The following is a 20,211-nucleotide window of genomic DNA, read 5'->3' on the forward strand; positions in this document are numbered from 1 at the left end:
AAGAATTTGTGCATTGTTGTTTGTGCTGCTATTGAGCATTTAATGATATCATCTTGTTGCCCCATGTAAGTCAAGCTTAAATGGAGAAAAAGAATGCAATTTTAGACAAGAAAATATGCAATAAACGCCAGTCCCAAAATGCCATGAAATGAAAGACTGTAAAAGAAATACTGGAACAAATCAAAATGCAATTAAATTGTTCTATGAAATTGCAAGAGGCAATAATTCATCAGTCATGTAGTTCAGACTTTAATTGCATATTATTATGCAAGGGGGAACATTACATTTACTACTTCCGAGCTTGAGGGTTTTGCTGTGCATTTCAAAGCAACACACAGTGTGGTTAATATCCCCTCTGGAAGTGAACTGATTCTTTAAAAAATCTACATCGGTGTGTAGAATTGAAATGGCAATATTTTGATTGTCCTTCCTCAGATAACCTTGCAGCTAATTCCTTCATCAAACCGGATGACAGACAGTGTTGATTGCTGTGTCAGTCCATAAAAATTGACAAGTAAATTGTGTTATTACTTAACCGATTGGTTAAATCGCACGACTTGATCTTCTTGGTGTCTTTACATGTTAAAATGCTGGGACAATTTGGTTGTAAACATGCATGGTTAATTTTTATGCTATGAATTAATTGAGGACTGCTATAGCTGTGTATGCAAATGAAGACAGCTAAATTTAGCCAGCTTATTAAACATAAAATACACTTGACACACTCTTTCTTCTGCACCCAAACCCTCTATAGTCCCTCTTATGTACCTGTTACAGTGTTTTACATTTATTTATGAAGCAATTACAGCTCCTATATGTTAAATAACTATGATTACTAATATGTATAGTTTGGAATTAAACTGTTTTCTTATGTTTACATTATTATCCCGAGGAGTGTACATATTTTAGTGTACATTCAATTGGTTATGTACACATAGTCATTAAAATGAAACACACCTGTTTGGATCTGGAATGCATTTTATTTTATTTGTTTCTGCAGAAAAGCATCAACTGAATAGAGAGTTTTACAGACCTTATAGGGCTACATTGTATTAGTGAAGCAGTGGGATTGCATGCTAGACCTAGGACAAGGACATTGGGATGCATTGTGAAGTCAACAAAAATTATATCATGCTTGATATTGCTGTAGTCCTTTGCGTGCATGCTGGTTACAGGGGCAAATGCAGGATTTCAAGATGGAGGATTCAAAGTGCTTGATTTCCAAACAAAGCAAAGGTTTTTTGGGGGCAAAGGAAAACACCCCCAACCCCCTAAGTGCACATCCGCACTCACTGCACCAATGTAAAGTAATACTAACATACTCTGTAGTGCAATACAGGCTGACATAGACTTTGTAGCATATCACATAATGGCGCTTAAACTCTGCAGTGCATCACACAACCTTTCACGCTATTCCTTGTACATCACATGCTGTTATAAACACACAACGGCATATCGTACAATGCCTCCCTATATACTCTTCAGCGCTTCACACAGTCACACATACAGGCTGCAGCTTATCTCACATAGACATTGCAGCACAATGCAAAAATCATACACTCAATAACTCATCACAAAGCCTCTCAATATTCTCTGCAGTGAAGGAGATGGCTGCACATGCACATATAGCAAGAGGTTAAAGAATAAGAGATGCGTGCATGTGCAGGCAGGGAGGAGGGCTCTGTGCACTCGGAATCCCCCACCCCAAGTGCGCACCTGCGTCATTTGTTGGCTGTGATAGGCCAACAATTTGTTGAGTACGGTATGCTTGTCATGTAATATATTGAGTATGATATGCCAGTCATTTGCTTGGTATGATATGCCACTCATTAACTCTATATGATATACTGGTCATTTGCAGAGTATGCTGTGCAGTGAATGGGTAGAACATGAATACCTAAAAATACAGAAAATCCCCAAGCATAGTCACTCAATGCCCACTGCTGTACCCTTTATTTGCAGATCTACTGTCAGAATTTTTGTTCTACGCATAAATCTTCAGTTCATGCATTTTCAAATGTTAGGGTGCATTGCCCACCAGACTATATTCAAAGAATTTGAATCTGAAACTGCTACAGCAGGCCTTGGCACAACAAATTATCAGGCTAATTTGACTGATTGCAGAGGCAACAACTCTGTCCAACAGCAATTACATCTAAACAAATGTTTGCATGAAAAGTGTATAGAATACTGATGACATTCAGCCATAGGACTTCTAAGCAACTGAGAGTACATTGCATAAATATATATTGGTACTCCTTAATTGTATTTCAATCAGCACAGAATAGATTAGCATCTATGCCGAAAAACTATCATCTGTTTTGTTGTTTTCTATTTAGAATACAGAGGTTTATAAATTGCTGGATCAGTGACAAAAAGGATAAGCAGTGCAACTCGCCTTGTGCAATTCTGCAAGCTAAGGGACAGCAGTGTAATCTATCATCTATGACAGAACTGTGGCTGGCTGTTTAGTAGGCAATAAAATGACTTTCTCAGCATCTATAAAGTACTGTATTTACGATATGGGTATTGCAAATTGGAAATACTAGTTTTCCTATCTATGTGGATTTACCTTTTTTTACAAACAGGAAACATATAGGAATCCATTCTGCTATAGTAAGATAATATATAGAAAGTAAAATGATAAGTATCACATATTAAAGCATTTATTCTATTGCTTTATCCCCAATCAGCACTTCTATCAATCAATTCATGTGAACCCTTGTAAAGAGAGGTCGCTAGGTATGCTAGTACTCTGTGGCACTCTGCGCACATTCTCCTGCACTGTACCCATCAGTGCTGGGGGCATGCGTCAGACAGCAGATGTTTGATCTGTAATTAAGAGTGTAACTTATTTTTTTTAACTCCTTCCTGAGATTCCTGCTATAGGAAAACCAGTTTCATCTAAAATGTCGAGTTCAGATAAAGGGATATTTGTGAGGATGAATATCAACTACATATTTAAAAAGAATCATTGGCATAAAAACTGAAAAGGAGGGTGAACCGCCTAAGCATATATTATTTCATGCTGTAGTATGGAAGATTTGGTACAATAAATGAATTCTGTTATGTATTAGTGATTGCATTGCTAATTATTTCCCCTCCATAAAATCCTACCTTTATTCATTCCCATATGTTAAACCTGGACTGTAAACATGGCTTTATCCATATTAAAGGACAGTTACAGCACTAATGATTTCCATCCCCATGTAACTGAAAACATGCAGAATAGCTGACATAGATTAAATCTACAATGAGCAGGAAGGTTTCTTTTTTACATAGTGCTTTAGAATTATTTCTTTGTAATAATGTGTTTTACAATGTGTCCTAATGCCAGCCTGACCCATCACCCCACACCCATTTTCTCATCCACTCACATACCCATCCTCAGTTTTTTTTTCACTTCATTTACTGAAAACAGGGTTTTCACACTTCTCTCTTCTTACCCCCAGTAGTCGAAATTGCCTGATATATTGTGGTATGTGGTAATATTGTGGTATGCCATATCACCACTTCTCCTATAGCCTTCATTTTAAAATGATCAAAGTCAATTCACTTGCAATTTCCATACCACCGTTTCTAACTTTCCACTTCGGTCACTGTTTATCCCTCAACATGTCCTCTCCATTTCGTTTCATCCAACTCCTCCTCCCCCACCTCCACAATGCTTGCCTACACCTAGCTCACCTCCTGAACCTGTCCCTCTACACTGACTCCTCCCCTTCCATCTTCAAACATGCGCTCATTTCTCATATCCTCAAGAAGTCATCTTTTAACCCTACCTTTTTCTCCAGCTACCACCCCATTTCCCTCCTCTTCTTTACTTCCAAACTCTTTGAGCAGCTTGCTACAATCCCCTGGCACACTTTATTTCCACATACTCTCTTCTCATCTCTCTACAATTGGGCTTTTGCCTATACATGTCATTAAGACTCTACTCACTAAAGTTACCAATGATCTGCACATGGCCAGTCTGATTTACTCATGGCCACCCTCTTCTCTTCCACGCTCTTCACTCCATCAGCCTTCACCATACTTTTCTTGTATGGTTCACCTCCTACATTTCTGAATGCTGATTCAGTGTCTACTACTGACACATCCTCTCCTCCCTCCCTCTATCTGTTGGGATTTCTCAAGGCTCTATTCTTGGCCCTCTGCTTTTTTCTCTTTACACATAAATCTACTCTGGGAAAAAAATCTTTTCCTGAGAAGATTTTTTTACATGAAACTTTGCACCAACCCAAAAGAAATTTGGCCAGGTAGTATATCTGGTTAAGTATGTTAGCTGTAATTTAGTGGTCCATTATAGTACACAGTAGAATTGTTTTTTGACAGTAGTCAAGTCATGTCCCATGGGTGAGTATTCTGCACACTAATATAGATATAACAAGTGATGCATCACACTGCTATTTATGCAACAATCCATGTTGTTTATGGAAACATATTGCATTTATTTACATGTAATACCAGTTTCTACCACCAGATGTCATTTTGCACTAGAAACCCCACTGAAATGAATGGGCAAGCTTCATCTGGCTGAAAGATATGGCTGGAGCAAAGATGCAGTCACTATCGCCATATTCTTCCTAGGACCAAGCTGTTTGAATGTTTATGTCTGCATCTCTTCCATATATATTTTCTTCGTAAAAGAAAAACTAGAATGACAAAACCCATGTAGTTATTTATTAACTGTTATTATATAGCACCTTCATATTACACATCGCTTTACAGTTCTGCAATAGCTTAAATGCAAAAAAAAAAGACTCCCATAGGAATAAAATAAATTTTTGGGCAATAAAACCCCTCTTTCACCACTTTATTAGACTAGAAAATCTTCTTGCTTGAAGTACTCTAAAGGGAATCTTCATCATCAATGTAGTCCAATTGGAAATAAAATAAAAAATGTTATTAGACAACTATAAATGCTCTTTACGGAGCCCCACTGATTGACAATGAACTGAATTGTTGGTAGGGTCAATACCCACTCAGCCAGTGAACAAGGCAGCATGGGAAAGCCACTCGTAATTGGCTGAGCAGCAAATGCTCGTCTAGTTCCATTAATGTCAATGCATTTCTGTTAACACCATCTCAGGGCAAATCTGTTTATAATGGATGTGGCTATTTGGTACATATAGTATCGCTTATACATTATATCTAACGCTATATTTTTATGCATTATTTTTATTGCTTTCATTTTTTTATGCTTGTTTTAACGAAAAAAAAAAAGCATTTATTAACTTTTTTTCTAATAGCAGTGGACCTGGAAGCTTAAACCTGCCTTCTAGATCAAAGCATATCCCCGGGCATGCTCACTAGAGCAGAATAGGGGCCTCCAAGGCGATAAGTAATTTAGCTGAGTATAGCTCAACTGCCATGGTGGGAAAATATTAATAAATCATGGTGAAGAGTAAGTTTTTATCAATATTTTTTTCACAATGATAAGTGTAGGCCCCATAGAGCAGTCATACCACAGCACCTCCTTGAATATCTACATAACTAACAGCAGGGGGGGCTGGCAAATTGTAGCCCAGAGGGCAAGACTCCACTTAGCAGCCTATTGGGAACAGCCTATTAGGCAGGTGGCACAGTTACCCAGCCCAAGGTAGCCCACTATGGGACCAGCCCAGTGGACATATGCCCCCCAGCCCAGCTTGACCCTGACTACCAGGGTAGAAGGGGCAGTAGCTGATATGGGGCAGTCTCCTCAGCTGCAAGGATCCATGTAGTTGCCACTTGTGCTGCTTTGGTCCCTGCTGCCATTTGTATGGTCTGGTATCAAGTAACAATCTCCCTGCTCTGTAACTGCCAATATTGCAAGACATTTGTAGCCCCATGTGGTGAAACGAGGTATTAATATCACCTTAACCAGTCTGCACCTCGTGGGGACTATAAAAACATTTACTTTTTCTAGCCCTCTGGTTCCCCTATTTGTCAGTCATAATTAAACTTGTATATATTCTATTTGTAAGTAATTAAAATGTCTGTCAGCATGGTTTTCTTATCTTGCAAACTAGTCCATTGTCTCAGCCTAGGCAAAGGGATTATTGTCCACCAGTCCTGTATGAATGTACATCACATCAGGTGGGGTCTCTTGTCTTTGTTTGGCTGTGTGTCTGTGTGTGCTAGCATAGGGAAAGGTCAACAGATAGATGACTACATTATATATTTAAATGTAATGTCTCTGGATTGTAACCTTACTTGTTTAAACAACTTCTGCTGTATAGCCACAGAACAATACCTGTCCCTAATTGTATCAAGAGCAAATCATCTGCTATCTGTGAAAAGGTAAACACAGAAAAGGACCAATCAGGCAAGTCCTGAAACTCCAAGGATGGTCATTTCTGCCTTTAAACACCAACTCCAGAGAACAGCAATAGTTATTTATTACCCAGTGACAGCTGAAGTCAGGCTGGCATTGAGGCTCTGGTCTCTACCCTGACAGTAAAGGGACAATAGGTCCCTGGAGTACTGCCTTTGCCCTGATCTACCTCTCCAGGTATTGTGAAGCTGTGTGTCCACCAAAAGTGGAGTGACAGTGACTCAAGACCACTACCTTGCTGTTAGCCTCAAAGGAGAGGAGGGGAGAAGCTTGAATGGATAGACAGCAGTTCCTAAGAGTGGCTAGAATACTGGTGAGGTGTTTCCATTAAACCCTGTAAGTTGTCTGTGCCAGACTGTAGTGTTATTTTGCTAAGAGCGGAAGTTATCTCTGCGGAGGCAGGCAGTGCGCCCAGTAAGGAGGTTTGAGGATGCGAGGGGAGAGAGTGTGTTCCTCCTTAGAAACTTTGGGAAACCCATCAAAAGCTTGCTAAGAAGACCACGTGTGTCTAGATAAGTCTCTAACTAATGCATAATGGTTCTGTGTCTGAAACACTATGTTGCATACCAATAGCTAAGTTTTCCTTGAAATTGTGTTAAAATTTTGACAATTCAAAAGTTGGATATTATCACTTTACATCTATCTGGTGAGGATTTAAAAATAAAATCTAGATTATATTATTGTAATAGTTAATTACACCGTACTGTGGTGCGTTAGACAGTGAAAGCCAATGTCTGTGGCTTTTTGCAGATTAGCACCTTGTTATAAATACCCCCCAGTGTGAACATATTATGTTTCATCCATATCTGATTGGCACCATCTTATGTATAGTTGCAATTGTAAATTGCCTTAACATTTGGGTTCTGCTATATCTCTAATATGTGTCCAGGAAGAGAGGACAGAGTTTGCATAAGGCTTTATCAACACTTCTAATAATAATGTTTGCTGTGTTAAATGCATACAAAAGACTTCTGTATGGCAAGTTCACTTGAAGGCTAATGTCTTGTAATGATAAACCTTTCTTTCCCTACAGCTTACAAAATCTACAGTCTGCTGAACTTTTGTCCCAAAACTGACCCTTTCTTCTCTTGTCAGAGCAATTATATACCTTAGTTTCAAAATCATTTTCATATGGTTCTGGTTTTCAGTCTCATGATTTCTGTACGGAGATTATATTTGCAAGTCACATAAAACTGTATCCTGTGCATTTTTCTATTGAGGAACTATTGACCGGAGTACGATAAGTAGTAAAGCCCACATTAAGCTCGTAGATTGCTTACAACTACACCAAAGCTCAACATTAATTAATACAGCCCTCCATCATTTCACGCTAATAAGGAAAGGCATAGCAGTTATTACGTTGCATTGCAGTGCATTATTACAATAAAAACTGAGCGGATTTAACTATGCAAATGAGAGTTCTATTATTGTGGTGCTCAATCAGAGCTGTGCATTGGGTTGACAATACCATGTGCATTGCAAGATAATGCAGTATAAATTACTGACTTTTCACCCACATGCTTATGCTCCTCTGTCGAACTCACCATTCTCTATTATTGCTATATAAATAAATGATGATTATGATTATTGTAACAGTGCTGTGCCACCCACTGAACAGTGCTGACCTAGGCATGTGCCTCATTTGATAAATAAAGCCTTAAAGTTAAATTGTGAAGCTGTGCTTCAAATATTGAATTTTTATTATGTGTTTCCTCCAATATCCTTTGCCTGCATAGCTGAATTTACTATAGTACATGGAACCTTGCCCAAGGACTACAGAGGTGGATTTTTCATTGTCATATAAGTCCATTATGTTCTTTTCCTCCATATAAGTTAGCAAACGGGTCATAGGCCTGCAGCAGGAATATCTGCTGCATACCTGCCTACTTTTCATATCTCTCCTCCGGGAGAAGCAGAGGGTGGTATGAAAAGAGGAGGTGGGCGTGACTTAATAATACCATTTGCATCATCAAGTGGGTGGGGCAATGTGTATAATGACATTACTTTCCTTATCATGCCCCAGCCAATGTACTGTTTCACTGAGTGTCACTTGATAGCTCATTTGTACACTGAAATTTAAAGTTGATATTTGTGTGCTACATGAAAAAACAGGCAGTATTTAACTTATGTGCAAAACAGAAAACTAATTTGCACCCCTTGCATTGTAACATGGTTTTGTCCAGGAGACTGAAATAAGAAGTTTCTTAAGTTAAGATCCTTAATGAATCAGGCCCCTGTTCCCTCCAGGCCACTTCTATTTATCAGTTTTGTTTTCTTCACTGGCATTTTTTTTACTAGTGGCTAGAAAGGGAGTACAAGAACAGGATTGGGTACCATAGAGCAGCAGTTTTTAGTAAGGTACTTGATTGGCAGGCTGTCTCTGGTCCTCCAGGAGATAAACTATAGAGTAGGGACCTTAAGTTAAGCAGACCTGAAGATAGATTCTCCTACAGGCCCCGCCTTCCCTGGTGTATTGGTGTATTCATACACCGTCAGAAGCATCTGTTTAGGAATGCATCAGTGAACGATAAATTTAAGACCTCACTAGCATTAAACTTATGTTAATTAAAGCAATCTGATTCCTGGGTTCCTCTCATCTGTTAAGATATCTCCTCATTTTTGACAGATGTCGCTTGATGCATAAAAACATAAATTATGCCAACAGTATGATATATCTGAGGATCTTTAGACAGCATAATCCAGTTTAATTAATTCATTTGGGAATAATACATTTAAATTGACCAAAAAATAACATGCGGAAAACTGACTTTCTACCTAACCTGTGTTCATGATTTGCAGGAAGTGTTGTGATTTTCATCTTAATCTGTGATGTCATTTAATAGTCTCATATACACAACCAATTTGTGAAAAAAATATTTTGGGGAAACAAAAAAGGGCTAGTACAGTAATCTTCTCTACAATTTAGAATTTTAGTTTTGAAATGTGATAATTTTTCTAGCCTGTGCTGTGGCACATTAACAAATTAAGAATTAACACAATAAAAATGTTCTCACAAATTATGGTAAAATATATAAATTAGTTGTTATTCTTTAAGGAGTCTATTTATTTAGCTGTGATTAGCCAAAAATGGTCATCACAGCTTTTCTTTTTTTCGATAAAGTATTTTTAGTTATTTTAGAAATACAGAACACGTACATTTTGAATCTAACTAAACATAGCTAATCTGACTAAGACATAATCAGGAAGTGAGAACTTTCTTATGCAACAACCCATAAAAGCTATAAGCAGGCAAGTCACCTGCTTTGAAAAGGTAAAATTCCATACATATATATATATATATATATATATATATATATATATATATATATATATATATATATAAACTCAACAGATTTGCAACGTAATAGTAATCAGCACAGTGACATCACAGAAAGGCTGCAAATCAGCATTAGAGTGCCGCAGAGGGCTGGCATACCCAACAAGAGTAGTGTGAAGAATCAATGAAGGGGTCATTATAACTGGCTCCCATCTCATCCTCCCCACCTCCTAATCGCCTTGATGAGAATGGTTAATAAATTGTGATTTATACCAGGGATGCCAAATCTAATGATATTTATAGAGAGCCTCTCTACTCTCGTACATGAATCTTTTGTGTTAACAAACGTCATTCACCAGAGCAATCCATTTTGGACAACCAAGAGCCTCAGGTGTTGACCATTTCTATGCTTTGATCACCTTAGTAAGTGAGGTTAAATTGAATATATGTATAAACACTATCGTATTAAAGTAACTTCTATTGTTGATGAAATACACCACTGCACGACCCGCGTTCCAGAAGGTTTGCACCATAGAACACACATCAAAATCATATGCCAAAAGGTACTTGAGGGAGCATTGCACTTGGGACAAAGGTAATTTTTACGATGTCCCAGTTTATTTAATCTAGTGGGAGTAAAATATACTCTATGGAAAATATAAAAATGCACCTGTTGGAATCTTAAGCACGAGGTGGCTTTTCTAGTGCTACTAGTCATGATACTCCAATACTCATCAGAAATAGCTCCCAGATCATTCTTACAATTGGCTCTAAGAGGATGACAACTGTGGTAACAGGTTAGCATAAAACACAGATATTGTCCAGGGCGAGCCCACCATGTGAATCAGGTTTTTCAAGGGGGAGTCCACTATTTGAAGCATGTTCCCACCAAACTGAGACGTTAGGGCATGCCTAAGTTGCAAATAGCGAAAAAATGGGATTGGGGTAGTTCAAACTCAATTCTCAATTGCTCAAAGTATTTTAAATGACCAAGTGCATGAACCCTCAGCCGCTGCCATATCACAGCTTTTCGTTCAATTTATTAAGGGTGTAAAGCATTAAAAATCAGAAATTTCTCCTACCTTAACCCATTCTATGTTGGTCACTGCAATTCCCATAGACCTATATGGAGATTGCAATCTGACGCCATTAAAACTAACACCACCTAATTATGGCGTTTGCTTATCTTTTCAAGGTAAGTCTGCATTAGGCTGCCAGTGAAGTAGTTTTTAGTTAGTGTAGGAGGGGGAACACCTGATACATAAAAAGCAGAATAACAATTGTAACAACTGAGTGGGAAAGTGTGTGTTGTTATTACACGGTAGCAGCATTTTTATCTGCCAATAATAAAGCAGTCCTTGGTGGATGGCACTTCTGCGCAGTTATCGTGGGTGCGTCATGGGTGAAACGATGAGAGACAGCAGAAGGTGGACACATGAAACAAGAACCAGTCACTGTAAATACTTTAAAGTAGCCAACAGCCGTCCTGCATAACTGTCCTTTACCAGTTCTAATAACTGAACCTCCATCCTTTTCTGGCTGTGGAGAAGCTTTCTCTTTCATGCTTCATGGGCACTTTGGTGATTCACTAACCAACTTGGAGTAGGTGTGAGTACCCTGGTGCCTGACTTTGGTATCATGCTCGCTGCTGGAAACAGAGCCGGAACCTATGTACGCCATGTGTGGCGGCAGCTGCTGTCACCAAGGAGGCAGTGGGGATCACCAAAGGAGGAACAGAGATGGCAGGTGACAGTGAATGGTTGTTGTAACCATAATGGATTCAAAATACCGTATTTCCCCATGTATAAGACGCACCCATGTATAGGACGCACCTTAATTTTGGGGCCCAAAATTTGAAAAAAGTTGTATTACACAAAGTTATTGAACTCAAGCTATTCCCGAGAGTTGCTGTGTTTTGTAAGCTCACCTTCCCAAACTCATTAGCATCTTGTGTAGGCAGTGCAAAGCTCTCCCTCGCTGAACATACCGAGCGGGAGGCACCTGAGGGACCTTTGTTCTTTTAGAATACTGAAACTAGGAAACAAAAAAGGAGTTTGTTCACAGAGTGAGCTGATCGATTCTGCGGATACAAGTACCGGGGTGGGTGAACGCTCATATTTGTCTTGGACGAATTGCAGGCGGCAGAGCGGACACCCCCGTGTAGGACCCCGGCCATGTAAATCCCTTGTGAGGTGGCAGTGACGGGGCGGCAACTCCTCTCTCTTATCCTCACACCGCAATCAGCGCTCAGGCCCCGTGATCAACACACCGCGGAGACCCAAAAAGGTGCAGGGAGAGAAAACGGTTAGATTGATTAGTATTTATAGGGTGTATTAGGTACTCTTCGGTACCGGATCCGCGTCACAGCAGGCGGAGAGTGGTGGGATCATTGTCCCGTTATTCCACTGTGGGTGGGGGTAGTATGTGGTGCCAGTCCAACAGGAGTCTTCTTCTTCTTCATTCTGGAGGGAGGTAAATAGCGCTGGCACTGTATAGGACGCACCCACTTTTTAGACCCAAAAATTTTGGGAAAAAGGTGTGTCTTATACATGGGGAAATACGGTAGTTACATTTTGGTAAAATAAACATAGAAAATATTATGTTAGACAAGCTCCTACTAATGTGAGTTCATTTTTAAGATGAAGCTTCTGTCTTCCTATTTTAACCAGGGTCTGCCTTTTTTCCTGTTACTGGTTGTCCCCTACTGCGGAGGTACTTAACATATGACAGGCCTGGTCTTTATAACCGTATACTGGAGTTAGGACATGTAGGTTTGTGGAGCCCTCTGTCAGAAAACATTTTGTACCAGCTGCTAAATAGAAAATAACAATGGTTATATACAAAACATACATTGTGGGCCTGATTCAAAACTAAGATAATTTGCTTTTATAAAAGAATGCATGCAATTTGAATGCCTGTAGGCCTGTATTCAACTGCTAGCGGATCTGAAGAAATGTCTCCTGTTGAATTCGGGTATAAGTATGTCTTACCTATACGGCACTTGCCGTATGCAGACAGATACGGCACACTGGAGGATACAAACTAGGCATATATGCAATTTAAAGTCCCAGCAGAACACACAGATAAAAAAATATTCAATTATTGTTACCTGTTAATGATATAATCATTAAGAAACAGACATTAAAAAAAAAAAAATCCTATTTTTTTACCCCATAAAATACATTTATTGGAATGTTCTCAATGTGTACTGTATATTTAAATACAGTTTCTTCTAATTTCAAACACATGTTGTGGCTTGCATACATGTCTGTCATCACTATCAATCGGCACTTACACCTTCCCTGTAGCTGGTGCAAATGATACCAGCTACATCACTGCTGGTGTAAATGATACCAGCTATATTACCGCAATGTTCAACTGAGCACATTTCCGGGTACTATGGTACCCCATCATCACATTGGGGTGTGAAGAGAAAACCACAATGTTACATTGCCACGGGGTGCCCTTGTGAACGCTCCAGAGGTACACAGTGGACAATTCAATTCCCTCCCTTAGACTGTAAGCTCCACTTGGACAGTGACTGATGGGAATAAGTACAAATTTTCTTCACAGCGCTGCATGATATAATTGTCGCTATATAAATAAAATGATAATAATGAGTCCCATACATGTTAATGGCTGTAGAGAGCAGCTAAATAAAAGTTGGATGAAAATTACCAACGTACAAACAAGGAAAATTGGTAAGCATTTAAATTTGCAGATAAAAATAAATTTATTAATACTTAATTCTATGGTGTAAACATCAGTAGAATAATATTCAATCTCATAAACACATCACTAAAAATCATATCATCTCTACAATTAATTGGGGCAAGACATAGATTGAATCAGTCCAATAGTGCGCCATTCTGTGTGTGTGTTTCTATATTCCAATGAAAATGATCAAAGCTGGTAAATGTATCCCATAGTTTCACCAATTTGTCTTTACAGCATAATCCATTTAAAATATTTTTTCTTTCCCAACAATGCTTCCCAGGAGAGTTTGATTCTAAAAAAAAAAAAGTGAATCATAAATAACAAATAAAAAGTTCAGTGTGGAAAAAATGTGAGTTTTGGTATAAAATGCTTTTAGTCATTAACGGCTCAGAGGTAGTGATTACCCCTGGTCTTCAATGTGCTGAATGACTGTTTTTTTTATTCTTTTATTCTTTTGTGGAGACAAAATAGTCAAAGGAAATTCAATTTAGTTTTACATATTTGTTTTTATTAAATTACATTTTCTGTAAAACTTGCTGTAGAGTAATTTGTAAATGTGTGCTACATTGTTAGAAATGTACTATTAGAAGGAATTGTAACATTTAGATTGGCCACACACTGAGATCCTCTCATTTTCCAAATTACAGGGTTTTTTCTTCACTTAAGTGTGATGAGCTATTATCACAACCATTCATTTGAATTACAGTAACTTGATTTAAGCACCATTCAGTACCTTTGGAGGTAGCTATCATTAAAAACTAAAATGCAGAGAACTACTCAAAGATGAACGTCGGGATTGGTTAAATTCTGGTTCATTGTTTTTTGGTATTTTAAATGTTTAAAATACTAATAAGCAACATACATTTTCTAATTACAGAGCTCAATTTGCTTAACGAGTTTATATGTAAAAATGTGCTTCACATGTGCAGTAACTTCTGTAACAGGGGTCCGGCTGAATGTTCCTGCTGTAAGATCTGCATAACTAGACAATTGTGGGCCTCATAGCAAAATTTTGTAAGGCCCCCGCCATGTTCTCCTACAGGTGAAAAACTCACATATACACATGGGTGCCCTGTGGGTCCCACAGCAGCTAAACAAGAAAAAACGTAATTAATCAGGTGCAAAGGGTCTGAAGTAATGAATATATATATATATATAGCCAGCATTAACTTTTTCATCAATTTGTGCTACAGTAGTTCTTCTGTGGGATTGGACCAGACACGCTAGCTTTCATTTACCGGTTGTCCTTCCTTGGACCACCTTTGGTAGGTACTAACCACTGCATACTGGGAACACCCCACAAGACCTGCAGTTTTGGAGATGGTATCAGTCGTCCAGCCATCACAATTTGGCCCTTGTCAAAGTCGGACAGATATTTGCGCTTGTCCATTTTTACTGCCCCCAACACATCAACAGCAAGAACTGACTATTCACTTGCTGCCTAATGTATCCCCCTGCTTGACAGGTGCTATTGCAAGGAGATAATCAACAGTACTTGCTTCACTTGTCGGTGTTTTTAATGTTGCGGCTGATCGATGTGTGTATATATGTGTGTGTGTATATGTATATATATATATATATATGTGTAAATATATATATGTATATATATATATATATATATATATATATATATATATATATATATGTATACATATATATTCCCTCGGGTGCTCCGGTTTCCTCCCACACGCCAAAAACATACTAGTAGGTTAATTGGCTGCTATCAAATTGACTCTAGTCTCTCTGTCTCTGTCTGCCTGAGTGTGTATGTTAGGAAATTTAGATTGTAAGCTCCAATGGGGCAGGGACTGATGTGGATGAGTTCTTTGTACAGCGCTGCAGAATTAGTGGCGCTATATAAATAAATGGTGATGATGATTATGAGATATATATATATATATATATATATATATATATATATATATATATGCGGATGCCTTGTGGTGCCTTATAAATAAATATTAATAATAATAATATATATATATATATATATATGTATATATATATATATATATATATATACATACACTATATATATATAAAATATGTGTGTGTATATGTATATATATATATATATATATATCTATATCGATATATATAGATATATATATATATATATAATATGTGTGTGTGTATATATATATATATATATATATATATATATATATATATATATAATATGTGTGTGTATATGTGTGTGTATATGTATATTTATATAATGTTTGGTCTTGTGTATATATAAGATGTTTTCCAAATCCATTATTATTAATTGTTATACGTTATTTCTGTAATTTTCATGATTTTAAGTGACTTTAAACTGCATAATCACCCATAAGACCCAATTAGAAATCCACCTCATACTTAACTTACATACTTAATTTTATTCTGTTGATTATATTAAATATTGGCCAGAAAGTACAGTATATTATTATAACAGATTGACGGATGGGTCACTGTATGAATTGCTTCATATTTTTCAATTGAAAATATCTATGATCTCCTCGTTCCCCAAAGACTACAGGCATGTGTGGAACTCCTTTCAGTTTCTGCCAATAAACATACTTGTTCTTATAATACATGTTTGTGTTGGAGCAGGATGAAGACATGCTGGCTGGGGATGAAGATGCTTCAAAGGAGATGGAACGTTTATTTACAACACTGGAGGAGCTGCGTTCCCAGGACAGTATCCTTTCCATGTACACCTGTAGGGGCATTAAATAAAAACTAGACAAATGGATCTGAGCTCTGTTGCTGATCAGTATCATCTCATCTTACTGAGAATCATTTATAAAACTAGCTAGGCTGATGAAATTGTGTGCTTGAATAGGTTTCCTCCTGGTGCTCTGGTCTGCTCCCACTGTCCAAAAACATACTGATAGGTTAAGCACTGTGTAATATGTTGGTGCTATAGAAATAAAGGTAAGAATAAGATATAATAATAATTGTGTGTGTTCTGGAATATGAAAAAGATGTGCAGACAAGCCTGAAACAATGCAATGTGCTATATGGATGTAAGAGAAGAAAACAGTAAGGAAAACAGAGAGTAAAAAAACACTACCCTCAGCAAACACCTCATTGCACAGCTTCTACACAAGCTGGAGTGCAGGCAGTCATTTTGCCTGAGATTTCTGCTTGAAAATTCCAGCACAAACATCATAGGTACATTCTAAATAAATTGTTGTATAATAATGATGAAGCCATGTCTACTTTTTACATCATTGGTATCACCACTGCAGAAGGATTAAAAAAAACAGAAAGTAGGCACAATTATAAAGATCATATAGCCCTAATGAAACACGCGCTGTGGGATTTTTACACAGTTTTCTCTCTGCACTGCTATATAAATGTTGCTCTAGGGCCTCATTTGAGTTGGACATAGGACAATGTTTTTGTGTAATATTCACATTTTTATACTGTCCTCTATATCTAGATTTTTGCATATCTTGGGCTTAAGTCCCCTTGTGCCTACAGAGGTGGAACAGGGTGAGCAGGACAGGCAAGTATAAGCTGAGTACATTAAGGACGTGTTCACGTACACGTAACATAATTAGACATGGACACATCTTCAGATGTGCCTGGGGGTATCTGTGTATCTTTTGCAATTACTCGAAGATTCTAAAGTTGATGACCACCAATAGCACTAGCTGCTTTTGATTGGCTGTTTGTTCATTAACCTCTCCTACCAATTCATTAGCATTGTGGCTATGTAATTACTTATATGTCATTTTCATTTGGACTACTGCTGCAAAGAAGATTCCCATTAGATTTTTAAATGGGTAAACAACGGATGTGGACATGTTACAATTTATATGGAAAATCCACTATTCTCTCCTGTATATGATACTTCATTACATTATAGGAAAATCTAGCATCTACTAATAACGTTGACAAATATCATTGGCCATAATTATACATATTTGTACACATGACGACTGGCGCAAACACTGTATCCAGTTCTCAGAGGAAGCAGTCCACAGTTTAATCACTTAACAAGTAAAGTATGGGCAGAACTCACAGGAAATACGTAAAGCTCCGTCTACGCACTGTATTAGTTGCACCCAAATTGTTGTAAGCTTAGTCTACAGTTAGTCAGTGACCACAGATAAGGCCAATCACTGAGGAGTCATATATACAATTAATCAGTTAGAGGCGTCAACCTAAAGTTGAAGAAATTAGGGAGATATGCAACACCCCAAAACTACCCCTCTGGTTGTGGACATGGTTTGGCACATTGTGGGAGTGGGTTTGCAGTCAGCGAAATGTATAAAAATTTGCAATCTCAAAGCTCTATAATCAAATAATATGCAGCCCTTTCTAATTAGTATTACACTTTGAAGATCATCATCTAGTCACTGGTGTACAAGCAGAGTCCATTCCCATGACAAGTATGTAAATCAGCGCTCATTCTGGTAACAAGTATTTAAAGTAAAGTTAGAAACCATTGTGGTGACCAGAAAACTTATCGGAGCCCATTGTGGTTATACAAGTACCCTAAGCAGAGCCCATTCTGGAGGTCAATATGGTAAGCATAGCCCATTGTGGAGAGAGTTGCCCCATTACTCGCTGCATATACTACTCCCAACTTGTTTTCTGAATTTGGTCTTTCTTTTATTATCAAACCATTACTGGATTTAAGTGTGTAAGCCAAGATAATGTTAAATTGAAGGCCTAATATAAGCTGATATACTTATGCAATTAGGTGTAAAATTTGTACTGAGTTACAGCAAACAATTCTGTGTAGTGCTGGTCAGAAGTCAAGAGTATTAGTATAAGAGTCTTATTTGTTGCATGAACTAAATGCAATGTTAGTAAGTGAGTTCTAATCTATTAAGTAAGGGTTGTCCAACCTTTTAGCTTCCCTGGGCCACATTGGAAGACGACGAGTTGGTTTGGGCCGCACATAAAATACACTAACGATAGCTGGTCATCTAAAAAACCATAGGAAACATAGTTAACATATTAAACTTACTTGGAAATAGACTACTTACTTGGAAATGAAGTTAGCGTTACTTGGAAATGAAGTTTGAATACGGCCCGCGGGCCGTGGTTTGGACAATCCTGTATTAAGTTGAACTAGGTCTGTAAACCATTATAGCTCACAATTTATTCTTCAGTTTTTTCCATAAATATTTGAATACTGGAGGTTTTACATTTTCATTCATTCATTCTTTTTTGCACCAGGAATTGCAGCTTAAAGCTGTCAAAATTATTTATGTAAGCTCGGATTGTAAAACAAGGATCCAGCCGGAGGGAACATTGAGCACTTGGCTTTATCTTTGTGTCATTTAACATCTGCACCGAGACTTAACTGACAGTAACTTAACACCTGCTGCACTGTCTCCATCAACAAAAGTGCTCACTCCTTTAGCTGGTGGGGGTCTGATAATCCGTTAGCCCAGGGGGAGTTTGCTGTAATATTACTAGACAAGGAGAAAAATCCTGCTGATAAGAATCTCAAATCTCACAAATACACTTATCCAACAGGTAACACTTGACCTTAGTAGATGATGTGCAATTGTGCCTATGTAGAAGAGGGGTTTTTCGACTGCAAAATAGAGCATTTAAATATATAAATGTATTTTCCATCCGGTGCAATGTGTCTGTTCTTGCAAGCAAGTATGCGTAGGCCAGCACTATGCAGAGAGAGGCCCTATATAATTGATGGCTAGCCATGCCATCCTAATGTATGCTTGAAGACAGAATACTTCCTGTGGAGCGACAGATGGCTGGACCTGGCAAAAATATACACCTTTCTTTATTTTGTGTAACAACCGCCTTGAGTAATTAACACCATGGATAACAATACTAAATATATAAAATAACAGCCTTTTTTTTCTAAATCAAAATTCATATTTTATTTTTATGCATCACTAACCACATATGAATTGTATAACATATATACAGAATACATATTCTATGCCCCACAGAAAACTTTATCAACATTTGGCCTGGAGGTGTAAATGAGTGTCTATATATTATACAGTTAATATTTTTACAGTATTTTATACATAGTTGAATGTTTTCAACTTCTTTTCAATCTTCCTGCATCATTGTAACAGGAATCTCACATGACTACAGTGTACTTTTGGTAATGCTGCCCTCTATCTAACTCTGTGACTTTATGCTGCCTCTATTTCCTTCCCACATCTCCTGGTTACAACAAGTTGTGTGACTGCATGCTGCCTCCATTCCCTTCCCTACATCTCCTGGTTACAAGCTGTGTGACTGCATGCTGCCTCCATTCCCTTCCCCACATCTCCTGGTTACAAGCTGTGTGACTGCATGCTGCCTCCATTCCCTTCCCCACATCTCCTGGATACAAGCTGATTGTGACTCCATGCTGCCTCCATTCCCTTCCCCACATCTCCTGGTTACAAGCTGATTGTGACTTCATTCTGCCTCTATTTTCTTACCCACATCTCCTGGTTACAAGCTGTTTGTGACTTCATGCTGCGTCCTTTCCCTTCCCTACATCTCCTGGTTACAAGCTGTGTGTGACTTCATGCTGCCTCCATTCCCTTCCCCACATCTCCTGGTTACAAGCTGTGTGTGACTGCATGCTGCCTCCATTCCCTTCCCCACATCTCCTGGTTACAAGCTGTGTGACTGCATGCTGCCTCCATTTCCTTCCCCACATCTCCTGGTTACAAGCTGTGTGACTGCATGCTGCCTCCATTCCCTTCCCCACATCTCCTGGTTACAAGCTGTGTGTGACTTCATGCTGCGTCCTTTCCCTTCCTTACATCTCCTGGCTACAAGCTGTGTGTGACTTCATGCTGTCTCCATTCCCTTCCCCACATCTCCTGGTTACAAGCTGATTGTGACTTCATGATGCCTCCATTCCCTTTCCCACATCTCCTGGTTACAAGCTGATTGTGACTTCATGCTGTCTCCATTC

General features: G+C 38.3%; 1 protein-coding gene across 2 annotated transcripts in view; it reads left to right on the forward strand.

Moving 5' to 3' along the window:
• The window catches only part of SMYD3 (SET and MYND domain containing 3), a 636,859-nt gene that overhangs the window by 519,682 nt on the left and 96,966 nt on the right, over window positions 1-20,211 (forward strand). For both annotated transcript variants that reach the window (XM_075203549.1, XM_075203551.1), the window contains exon 9: window positions 15,909-15,996. In XM_075203549.1, the coding sequence (XP_075059650.1) occupies window positions 15,909-15,996 (88 nt within the window). The remainder of the gene's footprint in view (window positions 1-15,908; window positions 15,997-20,211) is intronic.

This window comes from Mixophyes fleayi, chromosome 3 (assembly GCF_038048845.1).
Source record: "Mixophyes fleayi isolate aMixFle1 chromosome 3, aMixFle1.hap1, whole genome shotgun sequence".
Lineage (NCBI taxonomy): Eukaryota > Metazoa > Chordata > Amphibia > Anura > Limnodynastidae > Mixophyes > Mixophyes fleayi.